At 35.8% G+C, this 17285-nt stretch overlaps 2 protein-coding genes across 3 annotated transcripts; both read right to left on the bottom strand.

The window, feature by feature from the left end:
* Window positions 1-946: 946 nt before the first annotated feature.
* Window positions 947-9353, bottom strand: LOC135609480 (protein IMPAIRED IN BABA-INDUCED STERILITY 1-like). Of its 2 annotated transcripts, XM_065102799.1 has the most exons (10): window positions 9102-9229; window positions 8565-8965; window positions 7421-7705; window positions 7030-7347; window positions 5111-5338; window positions 3250-3347; window positions 2733-2844; window positions 2188-2622; window positions 1960-2089; window positions 1182-1359 (listed from the first exon to the last, which is right to left on the bottom strand). In XM_065102799.1, the coding sequence occupies exons 2-10, from the start codon at window positions 8910-8912 to the stop codon at window positions 1334-1336; spliced, it is 1980 nt and encodes a 659-aa protein (XP_064958871.1). In that variant the 5' UTR covers window positions 8913-8965; window positions 9102-9229; the 3' UTR covers window positions 1182-1333. The 2 variants fall into 2 exon arrangements, with proteins under 2 accessions (XP_064958870.1, XP_064958871.1); XM_065102798.1 differs by having other exon boundaries at window positions 947-1359; window positions 8565-9353.
* Window positions 9354-13569: 4216 nt separating this feature from the next.
* On the bottom strand, window positions 13570-15974 carry LOC135609313 (binding partner of ACD11 1-like). Its single transcript, XM_065102422.1, has 5 exons — window positions 15831-15974; window positions 14617-14720; window positions 14471-14507; window positions 14248-14331; window positions 13570-13780 (listed from the first exon to the last, which is right to left on the bottom strand). Exons 1-5 carry the CDS (start codon window positions 15972-15974, stop codon window positions 13748-13750), a joined length of 402 nt encoding a protein of 133 aa, XP_064958494.1. The 3' UTR covers window positions 13570-13747.
* Between the last annotated feature and the right edge of the window lie 1311 nt (window positions 15975-17285).

Here is a 17285-nt window from a genome sequence, read left to right as displayed (position 1 = left end):
AATGTTAGGTCCCCGCAAAAGTATCAACAGTGACATAAAGTTAGGTCAGGCTTTTGGTCTTCATTAACATTCCTTCATCATGTTGCTTCTTCAGTGGAATACCTTGGTGGAGGTGCTTCAGAAAAACCTGCAGGTCCAACTAGTGGAGTATGTTTCAACAGATGTGCCTTAAGAACCACTTTATGATCTGCAAGTAGGGCTTCTTTCAATGGAATGAGATTGCTGGGAAGACCATATAAATAAGCTGCTGTGTGAGTCCATGCATATGTGTTGCTTTCTGCTGGCTGCAGATACAAGCTTTGATGCTGATGGTTGCCACTGGTGGAATTCTCATGGATTTGGATGGGTGACTCAGACAGTCTGATCTAGAGAGAGGAGACATTGCTTCTCTTCCACACATTCCCCCCCAGATACGTGCAGTCATAGAATGATGGTGTCACAGGAAATGTGTTGATGTCACTGGTACTGATCCATCTTGTTTGTCCACGCTGCTTGTGTTGAATTCTTGAAAAGCATTGAACATTGGAAGCATGTTGCCATCTCAGGAAGCTGGAGAAGATGCAATCAATTGGACAGAACCAGTGCCAGAGGAGTGAGAAATCTTTTACCAACTTCTGCAACTTAGAATGAAAAATCTGGACGCACAGTTATAACTTAGATTGGTGGTGCTTCTGCAGATATGATTTATGTGTACCTAAAATCTTTGCCCACCTGAATCAAATATGATTTATGTCACACACTAGCAATGTGGTACTTCAAATCCAATCAGGCTATGTTACAATATTCACAACTCCTACTGATGTTAGGTTTTTGACACACAGAATATTATAGAACAAATAAAGCTTCATTTACAATTGAATTGCCAGTATACACATAGCTTTTACATCATAAAATGCTCATTGATCAATTCAACGCTGCTGATGCCGAAAAAGGTATTATGGCTCTCTACATTGATCTATAAAGAAACTTGGCCTCCATAACCAGACTAAACATCCAAGAAATTTGATCTCTTTCATCACCTCTCAACCAGTAGAGCTTCAGCGATACCAGCAAACCAGTCAGCTGAATCAGATATTGAATCAGTTTACTTACAAGCAGGTAGTGTAGATTGGTAGTAACGACATTTTTATGAGACGCTAGTCTCTTCTCACTAGCTGCTTGCATGGAGATTGCTGTGGCACTTATCCATCATATAGCATATAATTGCTGGGATCAACTTGACGTAGTTCCTTTCATGTGTGGAAAGATGTTGGTCAGATAATTTTCGCAATCCAGGGTGTTTGTTTTGATTTCATAGGCTTCTACTCTAATATAAAAAAGCAGCCCTGAAATTCTATTTTCCCTGATTTCTCCCTGTCACTGTAAACCAGACACAATAAGAACCAATTCCATTTCACTGTAACAAGAAATTGAATGAATAGTTTAAATAAATACTTCTCACTATTCACCAACAAAACTATCCGAGATTGAGATAAAAAGATTATAAGCAGAGAAAATTATAATTAAGCCTGCTAACTGCAAAATTCTTTGTTCGAATCAGAAATGAAATGTCAAAATGGCATTGGTTGTAGATTTGTGTAATGTCATCAGCAGTCTCAAATGGAGCCCTTAAAAGTGATTCTTCTAAAATTTAGATTGGACAGATTTCGGCAGAGATCCATGGTCAATCTAGATCATAGGCACCTAAAAAATGAAAGAAGAAAATTCTAAATGAGGCATCGTACTTGAGTCTGGCTGTGGTTGTTCCAAGAGAAATGCATCCAATCTGGTGAGACTGTTGTATAAATAGCAATAAGACAACACTTCCCTGAGCATGCAACTTCAGATATTTACTAATGCACAGACACAATAGGTGAAAGCCCTCTGGGGTTAATGGGATTACCGCTTGTTATTACGAGTGCATCTCTGCCTAGATACATTATATTTGAATGAACATTGAAAATGGGATCTCAATATTACCTCGTTGGATCCATGATCTCCTAACTGCTTGGCGAATATGACGCTCATGCTTCTGCAGAAGTTCATCAACCTTGTGGGTTTGAGATAGCAAAGGCCCTGAGAACTCAACTCTGTCTTGATCATGGAAACCCTGAGATTTATCAAGAGAAGCTAAGTCACAGTTTAGACAATAAGGACTAGAAGGTGCTTGCAGACAAAAATGTTACATTTCATCAGCTATTGATCTACCTTGTAAAGGTCTTTTGATAACTCCTGAGAGTAGTATATATCAGAAGAGTCGAATGATTGTGGATGTTCTAAACGTGTCCAATTTTTCACAATTGCATGCTTGGCCAACTCAATTGATCCATGGCCTTTGGAACCAGCATGCACGTTGTGTGTACTCCCATTTACTTGTCCCTCAAAGTAAAGCTTATTTTTAACATTTTCAATACTGGATGGATCTCTTGCAAAAGAGAGACGAGTTTTTGAGTTACTTGTACCACAAGATCTACCATCTGCATGATCTTCTTGGGAGTTGCACTTAATGTTATGTCCATCATCTGGATGGGTGATTGATGGAATCGGCTGGAGATCTACAAATAGTCTAGTTTCACCATCTACTCTCAGATGATCTTTCTTTACATTATTTCTATCAATTCCAGTAACATTGATCCAAGACTCCTGAAAATTATACCAAACAACAGAGATTATGCACTCTCCAGCAAGTCAGGTCATAATAACTTTTTCTTCCTCCTACTGAAAGCTTTTTTAACAATAAGAAGGCAAAATACCTCTTTGCTATCTGCTATTTTACTGAGCCCTCCTGGTTCCTGTGAAGCTTTATTTGATCTCAATGGTCTCACTATGGCTTCTGATCCATGCCCTCTACCGGCAACTTTTCTCCTGAAATGACAAAAAACTGTGAAAATGATGGCAGAATGACCAGTGGTCACATGCTTCAACGGATAGATCTTCTTTAGAGAATCGGAAAGTCTCAGAACAGAAGAGTGAGCCTGACTTCAAGAACCTTTAGATCCAGTGATAAATGGATTAAATGCCATCAACAAACATGAAGGATATAGCTTCCTAAATAGTCCTCAAATAGACAGAGAGGAAGTGTTTTGATATGAATATGAAACTTCTACCTTTTGCAAAATCAAATAAACACTAATAACTCTGTGCAGCAGAAAATTTTATATAATATTTTTTAGCAGCTTAAAAAGGCTTGTACAGAGATCAAAAGAACAAATTAATCATCTTTATAGTTTATTCTAGATCTCACCAAGTGTGCAGATGGTTAAAAATTACCTGTGCAGCTCATCATAATTCTTTGTGTCAATCTCTTTGGTGGGTGGGTATTTTGGCAAATCTGAGGATTCACAGGCATAAGGTTTCGTTCTGAAATACTGTAAATCATATAAAGCAAACATAATAAGTAGAAGGTACAAAATGACTGAATAATTTCTATAGATCTAACTCAGAAAATTTGAAAATGAAAAATAAGGTGACTTATATTTAAGTCATCAAACAATTGATTGCTTTTCACAGAACAATTTACATTGAACAGTTACTCCAACAACTTAGATCTTAAGAAACATGTATGCATAAATATGACATGACTATTGCCAAGAAAATTGAAGTTTTTGAGTGATCCAGAATGGAGAGGTACTTTCTAGTTCCAACTATCCTGGTTTTCTGTTTTGCATAATTTATGACACTGCAACTTAAAATATTCTGGTCCTGCTTAATAATTTGTTGGGTCATTGCAACTCTGATGGAAGTCAACCAAAGTTGGATCTCCTGATTAACACTGTCCCCCCTAATCCTGGAAAGGGAAATTTTTTGAATTTGCAGGACAAGAGATGGAATAAAAATGTAATTAACATCTTTCACTTGTCACTAGGAAGTAGGAACAATCAAATGAGTTCAAGAAATATAAGAGATTCTATTAATTTAATTGTTAAAATACAGCTTGAACATTTTCTAAGAATACAGATGCACAATATTACATTTCTTAATTGGATCTCTTGCATTATTGCTTTCTTAGTTTACTATCCTGTCTTTACATATGATTCCATGGATGCCAATGATGATGTGAGACTCATAATCTGGACTCTGTTATCATGGTGGTATAATTCCAAACCAACAATCCAGAATCTACTCAGAAGAAAACAAGTTTGGTTGTGGCAGCTTTTATGTGGATTACTTTCAGGCAACCAAGTTTAATCTGACTTTACATGTTATAATAGGGTTCACTTGAATGTACTGGATCAAAAGGTTAGAAAATAACACATTTAAGCAGATTACTTTAGACACTCCCAAACTTATGTTCAAGTATGCATACTAATCAAATCCACAAATTGAGCTCTACCTTCCCTTTTCCACTTCTTTATTGCCCGATGAGATGTAGTTTATTTTGTTGCAATATTTCACTTATGTTTCACTGATGGATTTATTTTAAAGTACATTAAATTTTAATCACCAAACTGACCTGGACATGAGCAAGTTGGATATAGGTTAACAATGCTATACTAATTACATATGAGATAAGATTGGGTTAAGAAATTTTAAGATAATTCATAATGAACCTGAACCAACCCTCCAAATTTCCCACCCTACACAGGATATCAACAAAGTTGCTGCTGTACCACCATCCAATAGTTTTCACATAAGAGTTCCAGACATTAGTTCACAAAAACTAGCTAGAACCGTCCTGTGATCTTCAAAATGACTGAAATATATAGGTCAGAATTTGTTGCATACCAATGTCAACTAAAGGAGCATTACTATCAGAAAACATCTACAAGGTGGAGAGTACCAAGAAACATATAAAAAATTGTCTTGAAGTAGTAGCCTAGAGCTGAAGCAGATGGTCTCTGGTGGTACTCCACCTCCTTCCTTTCCTTCTTTTTGCACCTAATTATTAGCTATGATACAAAATGCTAGTTTCAAACGTCTACGTATGACTCAAAATTGCTATTTTTCTTTCTCTATGTACTCCATGTTATGATTCTACTCACATAATTATATTGACAGTTTTGTTTTTCATTTCATAACCAGATAAACATGCAAAGAGACACAATTTACATCAAGAAGCTTACAGAATAACATGGAAAGACCAATAACTGTAGGAGGACTCATGTAAAACAACTTTGAAATGCATACTCACTTCAGATGCAAGAGCACTTGAGGTAGTACCACGCTTATAAGGCTCAATAGACAGAAATTTTTCTAACAAGCTAAAGGTACTTGCTGGTAAATTTTTGAATGACTCCTGGAAACTACTCTTATAGCGATTATGAGGTTTGAAGATTGTAGCATGGGGCAACTTGGACTTCTTCCAGTACTCATCCGGAGGGGAACCACAAAGCCTGAAGATTTTATGTAATTGTTCAACCTGAAAATGAAGAATATTGGCACTTCAACATAGATGAATAAGTTATGAATAGTCTCTTAGCTATCAGAGTGCATGATAAAAATTATTTGCACAGAATTTTAGTGACAAATATTTGAATTGATAGATAACTATGTAAGCAGCAATAAAGATGACAATTAACTTGCTCCATTAGATGTGCCTGTAGTATCCACGTCTTGAACTTGAAGTGGAATATTTTGATAATTATGAATCTTCTATGAACAATCATTCGAATCTAGTCCATAATATCATGCCATGAACACATTTCTTGGATGAAGAACTAGAAAACACCAGAGTTGTTTTTAGTAAAACAGTGTAATATCTTTGAATGTTTGATGCTGGAGACAGTTGCATTAATTACTTGATTATTTAAGAGTGTAAATATATATATATATATATATATGTGTGTGTGTGTGTGTGTGAGTTTCTTCATGTATTCATGCATAAGGAACTTTTTGCATGATCTTATAGAAAATAATTCCTAGTCTTGTTCACATCCTATGCAAATGTGACAGCTTCAAACTGTTTATTATTTGAACACCAGCAATGACTCCTAAGCTGCCTGGTGTAGAATTTATCTTGTAAGTAATAGCTCTTGATTCATCCTGAGAGTGCACCATTCACTTTCAAGTTTGACAAAAATGAATGTCATCTAAACCCTCTAGCAGCCACTTCAAAAATTATGTCTAGGAAATAGTTTTAGTAAAGTGTACTTTCTGGAGCATCTATCTAAACTAGTTTGCTAAAATAATTCCCACGCTAGCTCCCCTCAGAGACAGTAGCCTTCTAGAAGATGGAAAAACTTTTTACAATATTTTTCTTCAGAAAAGAAAAAGCTACTGGTAACAGTATCTTATAAAGTAAACCCTCTTATCTGCAATGACATTTTCTTAAACTTACTTTCGCTTTCCCAAGTAGTGGTTTTCCATATAGAAAATGATCTGTCATAGTGATTCATGCAGTGAAAGAAGATGCCCATGTACATTTTTCAAGATTCCAAGAATCATGCTAACATGTTATCAGAAGAAGAGCTAGACACAAAATTATTTTTTCACTTAAATGGGGGCTAATATTATTATCAGTTAATTTCTCCAACAGCATTTTGTTTATTAGCTTTCCCTGTGCACCCAAGGCAAAAAATTTCTTCCTACCAGAAAACTTTTCCTCCTATTTCATGCCACCTTAGTTTGCTACTTTGACTTCATATGTAAAAGGAATCTGTAATGGAACCCCACTTTCTCTTTCTGAATGATTATAAAACCGTAACTCCATAACCTACATGACAATAGACAACAACAGGAACCTACAAATCTGCAATATAGGAATGCCAGACATTCATTTCTCATCATTCTACTGGGCATGGCTTTATGACTAAAAACAGCTAACCATGTTTAGTTATAATCCTAGTAATTTTGTAATTACATTGTTTAAACCATTTTCTTTACTTTTTTTGTTAATAGCAATTAATAACTAATTGCAGTTTCTATAATGTGGACTGATGTACTTGTTCATCATATGATCCTTTTCTTTCTACCTTATGGTATAATAGGATCACGAAACAGTTGCATGGTCAAAGAAAAACAAGTCAATCACTGTAATGATTTTATGGGAAAATTTGAACATTAATTTACTACTGTTACAATTTTTTGGAGGAAATGCATTTAAGCTTTTACCTCAGTTCTTCCTTGCAAGATAGGCCTTCCAACAAACATTTCTGCAAATACACAACCAACACTCCACAAATCTACAGTTGCTTCGTAGTCAGTTGAACCCAACAGAAGTTCAGGCGGCCGGTACCATAGAGTCACAACACGGCTAGTTAGTGGTTGCTTGTGCCCAGGACTGTAAAAATTTGCAAGACCAAAATCAGCCATTTTCAGGACCCCCTCATTATTGACTAGAAGATTTGCTCCCTTTATGTCACGATGAATGATATTATGTAAGTGGCAATGTTCGAGTCCAGATAGCAACTGTCGCATGTAGCACTTGACCTGCAATTTATAGACAGAACATGGTTACATGTTCTAATATGTTCACATAGTTATTCAAAGGATATGAACAAACCTGTGATTCACTAAAGTTGATGTCAGGACAGGAAGAAAGTCCTGCAAGATCATGTTCCATATACTCAAATACAAGGTATAGACTGCACGATAACCGAGAGGTTATCAACCCTTCCAACTTCATGATATTTGGATGGTCAAGCATGCGCAGTATCTTTATTTCTCTTGCCATAAACCTGATACTCTCCGGATCAGAATTGTCAAAGCGCACCTTCTTCAATGCGACAATCTTCCCTGTGTCGAGATCACGTGCTCTAAATACAGTGCTATAGGTACCTTGTCCAATCTACACATGATGATATAACAAATTTAGCAAAAAGAATAGTCAATAACAAATTAAATTTATGGTATCAAAGGAATTCTTGATTTAATTATCGATAACCAATATTATGTTTAATCAAACAATATTGAGCTTACAGACAACAGCCATTGGGAGTAGAATGTCTCAAGACCTCCAGACCAATAAACCTCGGATTTATGTTTATAATAATGTTCACCTGAAGATGACTCAGTAATCGTATGTACGATGAAGATAATAAGTGCGTAAGCATCTTCTATTACAGTTCAGTACTTGATTGAAAATTAATCTTAACTAATTAAAAAGAAAAGTGTTGAATGAAAAATTGTCCTCATGAAGTAATTCAATCATTTATATCTGTCTCAGAAAAACAATATGCAAATCTTTAGTTAGGATTATTTCCCAAAATTAATTGAAAAACAATGAAACAGAATCTTACATGATCCAACATGGTTGTAGAAAACTGAAATATAAGCATTTTCTCTTTAGAAGAAGACAGCTATCATTGTTAACATCTTGATTATGCATTTCTTGAAGTGGCCCTCCTGTCCCTTATCCTTCTTTTCTTTCCCTCTTTTTCTTGGCAGAAGCAAGAACATGAGTACATGCAATGAAATAAAAGTACAACTTGGAGCAGTAAGAGGTTCCTCCTTCGGTACCAATGATGAAAAGATTATCAGTAGTTAAGTCAATCTCATTTAGATTTTGATGACGCTCAGCACATCATGTAAACATATCACTCGAGATGCCTATGCAGCAATATTATTGAATTGCATTACTGAGACAATGGCTATCGTCCAAAAACAGAGAAACACAGATGCAGAAACACACGTAATTTTTGCGTTACCTTCTCCAATTTCTCAAAGGAGTCGGCTTTAAGAGGCACCCAACCTTGAATAGCTTCCCCAGCGACGGCACTGAGCCAAGAGGGCCATCCGGCAGCGACCTGCTCGCCTTCGATGTAACTGTGAAGATTGCCTAACCGAAACTTCTGCAACCTGGCACAGTCCTCGCTTGCCTTCCCATGTTCCTCCAATTCAATGCGGTCCTCCTCCTCCTTGCTCCCGCAATATCCCCGCCTGGAACTCCGTCCGCTCCGGTGCTTCCGCGAAGACGCCCGTTGGTCCCTTAGGATGCCGGCGGAGTCGACGGCCGGTGTCACCGAGACGGCCTCATTCGATGCGGCGCAGCCCATTGTTGCTGCTGGCGGCTAACGCATCGACCGGGCCTCCGGTGACCCGGGACGGCCTGGGATCGAGAAAAATGGGGGATGAATTGGGGAGGGCAAGGGAGCCCTGCGGATATGAGAATGAAAGAGATCACCCCAGACCACCAGGCGAAGCAAAATTGGGTGGCCCCGGAGATCCGACAGCGCTGTACGCACCTCCAAAAATAGAAAAAGATGAGATCTTTGCTACAAATCTCTACGATTCCTTCTGCAATGCGAGATTAGCGGTGCAGAACAGCAAAAAGAAAAGAAACACCGAAATCAACGCAGAAACGACGGAGAAGGGGAAGATACGGTGAATAATTATAGCCCTCGAGAGCAAGTATCTGAAAGGTGGCATTAAGCATTGCATTAGAGACCAATCTATTGGTTCCTTGTATTTGTTGATGCAGCTTTTGGCTGCTTTCCACATATGGCTGGCAAAATGGTGGAATAGGCACCGGAAAAGATTCATGCCATTTGTGTCACAGCGAGGAGCAATCGAGACTGCATCATCATATTGTTTCGGTTTCCATGAGGACAAGGAGGGGAGAGAGACAGAGACGGTAGATATGGTGACTCCACTAACCATGGGTCTCCTTCTATTAGATTATACATGAGACGAAGGATGTTGTCTCCGAGAACAGCAGCGCACATTCTCAAGTGTACAGTAATGGTCTGCTTGATCACCTCAAATGTTCTCATAATACTTCATTTGGGAGACCATGACAGAGGAACGACGGCCCCTGCTCAAGTCACCATAGTCCTTCGGAGATGCCAAATCTTTGCTTAGCCTGCTCTCTGCTAGTTTCAGGCCACAGAATCAATTAGCTTGAACCAAGATTCACTGAACCTCTTCGGTGGCCACAACCAGAAAACAAAACACCAGACAAGATTGCATCTCTGCAGATCAGTTGACCAAAAGTTCAATCAGCTGCAGAATCTACTGTCGTCGTGCAGGCATGGTAACAAGCAGCATGCCAGGGAAACTTCAAATTGAAGCTCTTCCCACATTGACCGAGTCAGGCAATAAGTGCACTCCATCAAGCAGTAGCTGTTCTCTACATTGGCTCAGTACAGAGTCTGCCACCCAGAATCACATTTAGGATGCACACCCATAGGGCTAGTCTGCAGCATCTCATTTGACAGGCCAAATTCCCTGCAATAAGGCCATGGCAATGGCGCTCTTAATTCTCATAACTGCACTGTTGGCTACAGCAAGCTCATGAGGGTCACCCTCTTTAACAGTCACAGTCCTTGGAGCAGGTGAATAGCAGGCTCAAATGCTCCTCATGCATGAAACCAGTAAAGTGGGCATATCCCGGTGACCACTGCTGCATTGTAAACAGCATCCTTTCTTCTCCATGATCTTCTTAAATGCCTGCTGCAAGTCCTTAGATCTTCCAAATTTTGAAGTTCAAACTAGTGAGAGAAGAACAATAAATTTATTATCAATATAGACCGATATCTGCATTCAGGAGCTCAATTTAACTTTTCAACCTGAAAATGATGCAACAAAAGAACATCATCAGAATGGCCACATCTAAAATATCCAACAATTGAGAGCTCCAAAGAGTAATGTTTGTGTTAGTCACGTTACAGATTACCCATCTAGATTGAATCAAACAACAGTTCAAGCATGGATCTTCCTTGGAGATCTGATGCACAAGCTTTGGGACAATAAGCAAACCCCTCTGCAGCATAGAGCTTGTGAGATGCTGATCCTTGAATGAGTACTACAGGGCACAAGTCGAAGGTTCCCTCTCTTTGGATACCAAATTTGCATAGGGAGATGCCGCATCTTGCTTTTCTAATTTATGAACGAGCTTATCTTCATACAAATAGCTGTTCTATAGACAAATAGCCAGGTTCTTCCTCCAACATAAATGAACCACCTAAAATACTGGCTTAGAATCCTTCAATGGAAATTTTCGATCTCCATGATTGATTTTATGATTTTATTTGATTTTGAAGAGGAGACCTTCTATCTACCATATTCCAAGTTCATGAACCTGCCACCACACACACACACACACACAGTCAAGTTAATGAAGTTAAGAAAAAAACAGTGAAGTTAATGAAATTTTGAGAAATCTCTTTGATATCATCATTAAAACATCATCATTAAAACAAGAATATATCTGTTTTTTTAGGCGTATGATTGTTGATTGCTAGATCTAATTGTTCTTTCCAACAATAATACATCTGTTTTTTTTTTATGCCATATTGACTGCTGTATCTAATTATTCTATAGCCCTAAATGTTAGGGATTGAATCGTATGTACGAGGGACATCATTACGTGGCAAGCAATAATAATAATAAAATCATAAGTTTTAATTATTTTTAGTTATTGAGAATATTTATTTTTTATTTATAATTTTTATAAAAATCTTTTACGTCTTCCTCCACCTCTCCTCATTCCATTAACATTAATAATTTCACCTCTTCTTACTATCATATTTGAAAGTTTCCTAAGACATACTCATCTCATCTTAAATGATTTATTTTCATCTTATCCTTTATCGAAGTGATATCTAGTTTGTTATGAATAAAAATATTTTTTTATCTTTCTTAATAACTCTATATATCCATCTCAGTAATATAAATTTTTTATATATGTTATTTTTTATTACCCAGCACTTATATCCATAGAGCATTGTTCGTCTCATAATTATCTCATATTATTTTTTTATAATTTCAAAGATATTCGATGATTATATAAGATCCTTAATATTTTTCATCATTTTAACTATTTTATTTTACCTATATGAATAATATCTTCATCGATTTCTCCATCTTATTGGATAATTGATCCAAGATACCTAAGACTTTTACTTAAAGAGATTTTTTGTCGATCAAACCTAACTATACTTTTTATCTATTCTTAGGTAACTAAAAATTTATTTATATATTTAATTTTAATTTTACTTAATATAAAACTTTTAGCTTATAAGATTTACCTCCATGGTTCAAGTTTATAATTAATTCCACTTAAGCTCTCATCAGCTAAAATAATATCATCAATAAATAACATACACTAGATAAGATCTATCATATAAGTGGTTAATAAGTTCATTCATTATCAATGTGAAAAAGTAGAGACTTAATACAGATCCTTGATATAATCCTATGCTAATAAGAAACTCACTAAATACTTTCTATAATTCTAACACTAATAACTATGTCATTATACATATCTTTAATAGCGTCAATATAATTAGTGGATATATCTCTATGAACTCCACTATAATAAATCTTTAGGAACTCTATCATAGACATTATCTAAGTCAATAAAAATCATAATAAATCTTTATTTTCTCCCTATAATTTTTTTATTAATTATCTTAATAAATAAATAGTTTCAATGATTGATCTTTCAAGCATAAAACTAAATTGATTTTCAGATATATTGATTTTAAGTCTTATCCTACTTTCGATAATTTTTTCTAATATTTCATAATATACGACTTATGATTTTAATTTCTCTATAATTTAAATAATTTTATATATTATTTTATTTTTATAAATTAGTATTAAGAAATTTTTTCTTCATTCATCAATCATCCTTTCAAATCTCATAATTTTGTTAAATAAATTAGTTAACCAATCTATTCCCTTATCTCATAGTTTTTTCATACTTCAATATGAATACCATCAATCCCACACCCTTAACTATTTTCATCTTCTTCTTCGATGTATCTTTTGCTTCACAAGTTTTAATTTTATGAATAAATCTATGGTTATTAAGTCTACGACTATTATTTATTATTAAATATAAGTCCTACATGGATTATTTATTAAATAATTTATAAAAATATTTTTTTCATCTTTTCTTAATTTCGTTTTTATTAATATGTATTCTTTGATCTTCAACTTTAGTACATCTAATATTACATAAATCCTTACACATTCTTTTTTTAATCTTAGCAATTTGATATATATATCTTTTTAACACCCTTATCAATTTAGCATCATCACTTTGGAACGATGGCGAAGATACCTTACATCACTTTCTTATTTCTATAATAAAATCGATTAAAATTTATATTCATGAGATTTAATATAATCTTAGATTGATCATCAGCTACGAGAATCGTCAATACATAATCCTCCACCACCTTTATCATGCAGGCTTGAGATCGACATTGACGATTTTCAGTGATAAAATATTGAATCGAAATGTCCAACTCTTGACCAAATTTCAACACCATTAAACTATAGAACATTTTGCAACCGTGTATATATCTGGATCATTATTATCAATGAGAACATACAAGATGATGTTTTATAGATGATACAAACATAAAAGATAAATTATATGATCAAGGAAACTAAGAATGGAACGAAAAAGGACTGAAACTTCTATTATGTACAGAAATTTTCTAGTGCTTCAACTTAAGTTCGTCCGTAGTATACATAGGAATAGTTGGAGGTTCACTAAGTGAGGGCTCGTCGAAGTGAACCTGTGCTTACTCACTCACCATCCCTCGTCTCTCGGTCCAGAATATTTCCTTCCTCTCCTCTTCGGCCTTGTCCACCTTCTCCCTAGTCTTCATGCCAACATCTTCAGCTGCCTTCACTACCTTCCCAAGTGCACTGGAGATCCACGATGCTCCAGTTTGACACAGCGGTTACTCATAGTGACCGAGCCAGTATTGGTAGCTTCTCACTCAGCCCGACCCTCTTATCCAGAGAAGCTACCGTTGCCGAGGCAGTGGATAGGAGTTGGTGCTGCTCGTCAAAGGATTTGGCTCGCTGTAGTGCGTCCTTACCGAGAACAAAGCCCTTGCCAGCATGCTACGAACCACATCCTTTGCCTTCTTCACTGCTGCATTGGTAGGTGACGAATCCGATCCTTGGAAGTTGCAACCATAAACATACGTGTAACAGTTAAAATTTTAATACGAAAGAAGGATCACTTAATCAAACAATTATTGTTTTTTTTCCGCATACATTATGTTATAAGAGAAATTGGCTTTCAACATGAAATCCGATGTTCGTCACATTTTTTGCTTCATAGGTCTGAAATTTAGGGGGACATGGGTGGACAAATTGTGCTACAATATATCAATATCCTATTCGCAGCTTCAGCTATTACAGAGAAGCATGATCACGAGAGACTTAGTTTTATCACAAATTTCAATTCACTGAGCTACATATATGCCTAGGAAATTGAGTGCCATAAATGACACTTTTTTTTCTTCTATCAAAAATAAAATACTAGGGACGGGAAAAAAATTATAAAATATTATTTTTTTGGGTTGCAGTCATGTTCTCAAGCACACATCATTGTAAACAAAACAGAGAAATGGTAGGACTTACCAGCTTGTGTCGGTAAGCTTCAGGAGGCAACTTGTACTTCTCGACTGGTGTTACATTAACAGAAAGATCAACAATAGTTGCACCCTGTATTTGTATACAACAAACAGTTTACATAATTCCTGGATATGTGATTGAAAAAAAACATGGGCAAAAACCATTTTGATTAAGTAAGATATGCACAAGAAAGCAGCAGTTTATGTCTAGAGTCAAGACTCCAACTCACTGTGAGAGGCATTGCAGTTTCAGCTCCCTGTGAGTCTCTGAAAGTGACATAAGCAAGTTGAGAATTTTCTGAGTCACTGCCGTAATCACTTCCTTATTCCTAAATATACATATACATGAGGTACAAATAGAGGATAAAAGAATGACCTTTGCATTTCAACATAATCAATGTCTCCAGAGAAGCAAAAAAATTCTTGAATATCCCTTTGAGATGCAGACAAGGATATGTTGCTAATTTTCACAGTTTTTACCTGCGAAAAAATTAAGGAGAAGAGCTCAGTTCCACAATAGCCATATACCTTACAATTTAGATGTCTCAAACATTGGTAACCTAATAATTCATCACATCTCAACATAGTGTGATCTGCTTAAGTCCAATTTTATTACAAGATGCAGCTTTAGTATGAGTTACACATTCAACAGCATATGCAATTAATTGACACAGCAACAGAAGTCATTAAAGGCAATGTAAACAAAACTACAAATTACAAGCTACAAGACAGAGAGTAAGGAGGTCCATAGTACACCTTTTGTCAAAAGGCTAGAGTAGTCAGTCTTCTGTTTGATGTTCTACAGATAGTGTAATGGCATTAGTTAGCTCTTGCAGCAACAAATGACATATCTGTCTTGTTGTAGCAAGTACCTCAACTACTGTATTCTATTCTCAGACACCTGATATAAAAGTTTATCAATTACCATAAATTCATTGCAGCTATAAGTATGATAATTATTAGTCACAATTGGAAATTGAATTTGATCTAAAATCACCACGAAGTTCCATAAGCAGTAGCCAAGATATATGACAAACGAATAATCCCCAAAAAGAGTAGCAGAAGCTTCTCAAGCCGCATACTATTTCCATGTGGTGTCTAATTGTGCTCAGTAGAGACATTTGACTGAACTATAACATGTTGACTAGCTCATTGATGAATCACACTGAACAGCCTAATCCCATGCTGCAAGAAATGAACTCCAGCATTCATTCAACAAGATCTTGATCTGCCCATTACAGAAAATATAGACAGTCGACATTAAGCCACCATCCAACAAACTACTGCATCTTTTCCCTTAACATTCTTCACAAATTTTCTCTTACATCAAATATCCCTTAGTGGTGTATCAGAATAGTAACTTTAAAGAGCTCAACATCCCTAATCAAACAATTCTAGACTGTGAAGTCGGGATCCTGTCATGCATTCGCACAACCACATTACACATCGATCAAATCACTTCGGATCCACGACAAGCAACACCGGATCCGACAATGACTCGATCAGGAACCAAAAATAAGGATAAAGAATCGACGACCGGGAAGAATCGCTAAAGGGAAGGGCGAGAATGTGGCTGGATCAGATACTCACCGACACATTTTCCTGGATCTGGAGATCGAATTCGTCGGCGAAAAGAGAGCAGAGAGAGAGAGAGAGAGAGAGAGATACCAAAATAATTTTGGTGAGGGGATTGGGTCCGGGAAAAGTTTGTGTTGCCTCGAGATTCGTGTACATCGTCTGATTGACGATGGATCTCTGGACACGAATTTAAAGCACGCGCTCCAATGGGCACTTGTTCGAAGTCATCGGGGATCAAAAATTAGTGGTCGATTTGGCTGTACGATTTCCGCAATTACCGGTGGACGAGCTCAAGTTAGACGCCGCCACGTGTTATGAAACTGACCCAATAATACAGGCATTTCTACATAATAATAATAAAGCTAAGTTATTTTGATATTCTTACTATCATATTTGAGTTTCTAAAGATTACTTATTCAAATCAAAGACATAAACAATATATCTACCTAAAATATATTTTTTTATGAAAATGAAAAATATACTTATGTATTGAATAAATATGGTGATTAAGTAAGTATTTAAGGTTTTCTATGGATAATTGATTTATTAAGCCTTATAAAGTCACTCTTACCTTCTCATATTTTTAATATAATATTAAAGATTTTAGAAGTTGATAAAGAAATATTGATAATCCTTGGATTACTTTAATTTGGTTTAGCCCACATGTGGAAGAAGTCTAGTGTCATCGATCAGATGGCTCGAATGCCTGAACTCAAGTACATGCTCCGCGATCTATTTTTACGAAGATCAAGTTTCTAATATGATATATTCATTGTTTAAGTTAGTAGCTAACAATGGTGAAATAATCTTTATGAACCATATATCTTGATTTTTATATTTTTGTGGATCTTTACAGTGAATTTAGTTGTAAAACAAAATTCTAATGTATAGATAGAATATTCTCTTGAATACTCGGTGCTTTGTTATCCTCGTATTGATTAGGCTATCACATGTTGAGCCATAATTGAAGCAAATGATTTATCTATCAGAAGTCAATCATGAGTTTATTCTCTTGTCCTTTAGTTTACAAACTGTAATCTTCTTTTCATAGTTGAATTAATAATCAAATAATTTATGATTTATTTGAGTAGAATATGTGTTATGGGAATAATGATATGATCGACACTTCAGGGCCATGCGGCTAATACTTCGACACTACATGACTGACATTACGAGCTCGATACCTTAATCGACACCTCACAATTATGTAATCGATCCACTATCATCTTTTAAAAATTACAATCATTCGATGTGACATAGTTATACTTGAGATTAAAAAGGGTACATAAATGCATTTGATATCGAGGCACATTATTATAGTAATCTTGAAATCTTTTATAAAAGGCCTCTAAGGTACATATCTCATCTCTCTCAAACTTTTAAGATTTATAATATGATCAATACTTTGTTTAAACTAACTTTAGTATAAGAAAATTTTTGTCAAGTACACTATTGATGTAGTTCTTA

This window comes from Musa acuminata, chromosome BXJ2-4 (genome assembly GCF_036884655.1).
Source record: "Musa acuminata AAA Group cultivar baxijiao chromosome BXJ2-4, Cavendish_Baxijiao_AAA, whole genome shotgun sequence".
Taxonomy (NCBI): domain Eukaryota; kingdom Viridiplantae; phylum Streptophyta; class Magnoliopsida; order Zingiberales; family Musaceae; genus Musa; species Musa acuminata.
The sequence above is the reverse complement of the archived record's forward strand: the minus strand, read 5'-3'. Positions and strand labels throughout refer to the sequence as shown.